We start from the raw sequence: 6,084 nt of genomic DNA, 5'->3' as shown, positions 1-6,084 counted from the left end.
TTTGGTTAAACAATATTCACCTGTTTCAAGAGTGTCAATTTCCCTCTTATTATAAATGCTAACAAATTAACTTTATTTCCCATCAGCAATATCATGAAAACTTAGTCTAACTTGACATATTTTTCAGTGATTTCCCTGATGCAAAAATTCTGAAGAATCTGAAGTAGGTCTCTGTATTGCACATACAGCTAGCTTTAGATGTACCCATAGCAAAACTCACCATTTCTGCTTATCACTCATTATTGTGATCTTTCACTTAATACAGTATGTCAACGCTAGGAAAATACGATCAATCATAAAATTTTGCTGCTAAATAAGTTATTTAATGATTGAACAGAATTGCAAAATTACATGAATGCAATGGAAAGGGATGCACGCATTAAGATTTCCACATGGACTTTTCTTATTCCACATTCCAGAAGTCCATGAATATCTTCCAGTTTTATCTGTTTCTTTGAACACACACACACATGCAAAAGGTAATGAGGTGTGTGTATGAGTTATACATACCATACCATATATATTCTTTAGGTATTTATAAGAAAATGTATGTAACATACTCTGAGTATACATATTGTATGTAATATAAAGAGGTACCACAGGGATGTTCTGTGCACCTAGACTTACAGGAGTATGTATAAATACATACATACATATAAATTCTTCCCTCTGATACGCATATGATGCTCTTTCTGCTGCCTTCCCTGAACACCTCCTGCTGTCAGTGTGGGCCCTTCAATTCCAAACAGACACGAACAAACCTGTCCCCAAGCCTTTTGGGTTATGCCTCACGGTCGTGGTTTGAAGCAGGCCTGTCTCGTCCTTGGCTTAATTCTTCAATCTGCAGGTTAAACACAGCTGACACTGTAATATATCTGAACGAATAACCAAGAGAAACCACACGGGAGATTGTTCTTGTCCTTCTGACACCTGTGTTATCCAAATGTGATCCTGCAGTCTCTGCATGTAGTGCAGAACCTCTGAACAGCACAGGGCTGCTTGTCTGGAATTTACAACGTAATTCACATAGACTGTGAGTAGGTTTAGCTCTTTATTTTGCATTTGTATTTGGAAAGGAAAGAACAGGCCTGATGGAGGGGTAGAAGATGGATATTCACTTGAAGTAACAAGAAATTATACATTCTTAAGTGAAACGTACGCACCATATAACCTTCGGGTTACATTTTTGATTTATTAGATATTTGCTTACTATGTTTCTGCCACTGCACACCTGATTAACTGGGAAAATTCTTAGTAAAGCAATTTAGATGAATACTCTGTATATTAAAAATACATCATAAAACTCTGAAACCAGTCACTGCTAAAACAGTGGATCTCAAAGCATCTTGGATCCTTCAGACATCTTAAGCACCTGCTTAACATCAGTGCTTCAGGACGTCTGCTGCTGTTACTGTGAGTGCAGTACTTGCAGAATCAAGACCCTTTATTTCTCAAAGGTTCAGTTTGGGCTCTCACACCTGAGTTCCTGTAGTGGTTGTTACCTTGAGTCCACAAAGAGGGGAGCATGATGTGGCAACAGCCAGAGCAGACTCCAAGGCAGGTGAGACAGAGTTATGTGTGAAAGCTGAAGGTGGGACCGACACCAAAAGCAAGAATTACTGACAAATCTTCCCAAATGCACTATATTTTATTTTCTGAAGAAGGCCAACATTGCATTACACATAAATTATATAGGCATATTTTTCTCCTTAAATATATTTGTATAACACAAAAATAACAAATCTCTATTTTTAAAAGTGAAATTTGAATTAAAATGGTTTGGGGACTCAAGCTGCGTTTTTCATATATTTCCCACAGCAATTTGCTGACAGCCAGGCTGAAAACCCCAGAAAACAGGGGTCTGAGATTGGAAATGCTGACATGGCTGCATCTTCTGCTGCTGTAGTGTAGAGCGTTAAGTATAGAGGTGGACAGATGCACTTTGGCACACACAGGTTGCAAGAAACCCTACAGATCATCCGTACTCATACCACTGTAAGATGGTAAGCTGATCTAAATTGCCAACATTAAAAAAAAACCAACAAAACCACCCTGAAATTTGTGCTTCTAGAATGCCCTGACTGTTTGCAATGCACTTCCCTTTATCACCTGGCCCTAGCATTGCCTTGCCTTCCCAATCGCATGCTTGCTGCAGAACCATTCTGTGGCTGAAGTGCTAATGTGTATATTGTCTACATGTATATACTAAAGAAAACTCTAAAACCATTTTTTTAATTTGGACTGTAAATTTTTCATCTCTAGATCATCTCTCTTTCTAGGGTCTAGTGCTATTTTGGTTGAACTCAGTGGGGAAAGTCCCACAGAAGCTCATGATTCAAAAGGAGCTGTTAGACATTCAAAGACCTCTCCAGCCAACCTCTTTGTAAGTTCCCTCTCTCACAATAATTTTTTAAAATGCACCCATTATCATCAACAGCCAATATTAAAATTCACTTTTTTTTTTTTTTTTTTAAATACAAACAACAGTTACCACAAAAATATGAAGGGAATAGCTATAAGCATGTTTACAGGTATTACCTATTTGTATGACACAAAAGAAAAATCATTTACAGTCACAAACTGTACAGAGTATTTGGTGGGGGACAATATATTTGTGGTTTAGAGTAAAAAAAATGATTGCTTTGGTGGTGATTAAAATAATTATTGACAATATATAAGACTTTAAAATCAAGAAAGTGATAATTTGGCTACAGAGACGATCATTGTTATATGTCTAACACAGAGGTTTTTGGACAGTAGAAAGGTGAACAGAAGGATCTGGGAAAGGAAAGACACTGTCATGCAGAACAGCTCTAGTTCTTGCTCAGTATACTCTTCAGGCTTCTCTCCACTGCTTCATCTAATTCTTCTTCCAGCTCTTCCTTCTTGGACATGGCCAGTTTGGACTGATAATCTTTTACTATTTGGTCTATGTATGGTGCGCTCTGGGTCCCGTGCAGCATCAGTGTCCACTCCTTCAGCACACCCCGCTGCGGCACACCGCCAATAAACCCAATCTCTAGAACCCAGGTGCCTCGGGGGTCTTCTCCCCAAGTGTGTGTGGTCATGAAAGGCCATTTGTCAAAACCCACCTTGGAGTCATCATCCCTCGGACGTCGGCTCAGTAGGATGGACTTCGTTCCCATTGGCGAGGTCATGTTGATGTTGAGGTCTCCTCGCCGAGTTGAATTCACAGTTATAACTGCTTGGACGTGTTCAAGGTAACGGACAAAATTCTCCTTCCCCTCACAAGCATCAGTTGTAAGTGTGAGGACCAACTTGCCGCTCGGTGGTATCTTTCTGCAGGTCAAAAGATAATTAAGCAAATTAAAAGGATATTTACAGCACGATGGCTTATTCTAAAACCATTTATTGGTGCCCTAGAGAAAAACCTGTACTGTTTGCCTTATTAATATATGGAAAGGTAAGGAAATAATAGCTGCAAACCTAACCAGAAATAAAACATTCTCGTTTTAGAAAATGATAGTAAAACCCTAATTTAAAAATACATTATGAAATGTACACCTACACAACGAGAGAAAGAATACTATTAAGAAGTGCATAACTGCTATTTAAGAAACGTTAACGTTTACTTAATAGCTGCCTCTACTTCTCACTGCTATTGTTGGCTATTTGCATAACAATGTGTGTTTTCAGTTAAAGAGCCATGAGCAGTCGGTTGTGTCAGTCACCTCAAAAGACAGCAGCAAACCACTCTGGAGTCACTTGCACAAAAATTCAGTGCAGCAGTATTCAAGTCTGTATCCTTGGTGCGATTCTAATCTAATGCAAATATTGAACCTTGTTTCAGCTTACTTGAAAAGTATGCTTCCAAGAAAATTGCTGGCTTGAGCTGATCCCGAACAGGAGTGCTCAGGAAGCACACTTGTTTGCTGAGCTGCCAAGCATGCATGCACTCACAGTGCTGTTGCACCCCACGCAGCTGAAGAAGCATTAACACTGGCTCTGTGCAAAGCAGGTTGCACCCAGCACCTTCCCAGCACTCACAGTTCTGCTCAGGACCCAGGTTTTGCAGTGAAATAAGGAAGCATCCCCATTTCAAGGGGCACTGGGCACACTGTGTAAGTGGAATGCCTTCTCTTGAAAAGAAACGTGAGTGTAGATCCAACCTTTCCCTTTGCTACTGAAATAAGTGCGTTCTTCCAAGAGCAGTGAAAGCGTTTCATTCAAGTGTTTCCTGACTTGCAGGAAATCTCTTCTTCCTGAGGCAAGCTCTAAGTATTGTTCAGCACATCGCTAATATCAGCTCAGGCTTGTCTCTGTCCTCCTCTCCTAGCGGGTTGATTTCTTGGGACTACTTGCAGAGTAAAAACACATTCATGCCCAGATCCTCAAGGCATTCAAACACTTACCTTAAACGGACTAAAAATGTAGCATTCTGAATTTTCAGGATGTGCTACTGCAGGAGCTGGTATAAAATAAATATTATATAGCTAAAGTATTTGAACACTTTAGTCTGATTCCCTCGAGATGCATTTTGTGTCCCTCAGCACAAAAAAATATGGCAGCTGGAGGTGAAGGACATCATCTCACGGTTGCTATCTGCTTGAAATTTCTCTGCATGGGAAGCATCAGCCTCAAAGCAATCTGACCTGTTATCATCTGATACCGACTAACAATGCTTTGCCATGCTTGTATCTCTGGCAGTGAGTGAGGGAGGACCTCACAGTGTGAGTCTTCTCTATCAGCACCAAAATATGGTGTCCTGTTTCTGCTACTGGGTAATGCTGCTGTGGTACACACCACCACTATCTACCTAAGTATATAGGAAAATAGATAGGCAAATATATGTATATATAGACATATAGAATACATATAGCAAATGTTGATGCTGCAAGATTAAACTGGAAAAACAAGTGGAAGTGCAGTAGAAATTTCATTATCAAGGAACCCTGAGTGCTGCAAATACAAACCCATCTGGACGATGGGAGCAGACTCAGTCTTTGCTTGGTAGAGCTATCTACTAGGAAAGCATATTGGATTAATTTCTTCTCATGACAGAATAATGACGCTTTCAAAAATGGCACCGAAATGTCAAATTTCAAGTGTTTCAAGACATAAATTGGCCATCATTAGGTCAATTTTTCAGTAATTGAATTGAATGATAGCTGTTGTAGTCAAGTAGTATTAATTCACTTGTTGACTCATTCTCTTTAGCACGCAAAGGTAATCAGAAAATAATTTGACAACCTAGCCTGCAATTAGTGACTTGAAGAACAAGCCAAACACAATTAAATACTGTAACATTCAAACTGGATGTCTGGTACCTATAGATGACTGTTTCTTCTGGAGATAAATCTGCCTGCTAAAGTAGGTCAGCAGGACTTGGCTGAGAAGTATTTCATGTGGCAGCAATTTGGGCAATTTATGGGGCCAGCCTCCCAGGTTTTCACTCATGCACAAGCTCTTTATTCACACAAACTTTGGTGCAAACGTAACTGTAAGCACTTATGAGAAATGGATGCTGCTATTGACACTACTGGTGTTATGTGTTCTTTATGTTTCTCTGCTTATCGAGTTCTTTGTCAAGGTATTTGCATGCCTGTCATCTCTGAACTGAAGAAACAAAACACATATACTGGACTTACTCAGGTTCCTGTATTGACCCCCCAACACAGTGGAATCTCTCGGGAACGGTCTTCCAGTCTTTTGCCATCTTAACCATTGCTCCTGCATCTAGGACACCATAGCCAAACAAATGATTGAATTCCAGCCCGACACCATTCCTACGCCACCGATGAACTTCGTCATGAAGCTGGTTCCTTTTGGAGGTGAGAACTGTCAGATGCTGCATGTCTCTCCAGGTCAGATCCAAGCTGTGGAAAAGTAACAGGGAAAACAAACAGGACAGTCTTTTCCCACAGGTATTAAATAAAATAATGTAAGTCCTTTGCTGAAATTTGCTTCTGTGAATCTCACAGAAATTGTATCTACGCACATACCAGTAAAAAGCTTCTGTTGATTTCAAGGGAGCAAGAATAATTTCTGAAAGCAACTGCTTTCAACTAGACATTAACTATCTACTATCTGGGAATAAAATGAGCAGGATAATATACCAGATCC

The 6,084-nt window shown here is 39.8% G+C and overlaps 1 protein-coding gene across 1 annotated transcript in view; it reads right to left on the bottom strand.

The window, feature by feature from the left end:
• Positions 1-1,629: 1,629 nt before the first annotated feature.
• Positions 1,630-6,084, bottom strand: part of PCSK2 (proprotein convertase subtilisin/kexin type 2) — a 93,870-nt gene continuing 89,415 nt past the window's right edge. The window contains exons 11-12 of the mRNA XM_031603310.2: positions 5,610-5,837; positions 1,630-3,300 (exon numbers count right to left, since the gene is read on the bottom strand). Of these exons, the coding sequence (XP_031459170.1) occupies positions 2,814-3,300; positions 5,610-5,837 (715 nt within the window). The 3' untranslated portion in view covers positions 1,630-2,813. The remainder of the gene's footprint in view (positions 3,301-5,609; positions 5,838-6,084) is intronic.

This window comes from Phasianus colchicus, chromosome 2 (assembly GCF_987193195.1).
Source record: "Phasianus colchicus chromosome 2, bPhaCol1.hap1.1, whole genome shotgun sequence".
Lineage (NCBI taxonomy): Eukaryota > Metazoa > Chordata > Aves > Galliformes > Phasianidae > Phasianus > Phasianus colchicus.
Note: the sequence above shows the minus strand (reverse complement) of the source record. Positions and strands in the feature narration are given on the sequence as shown.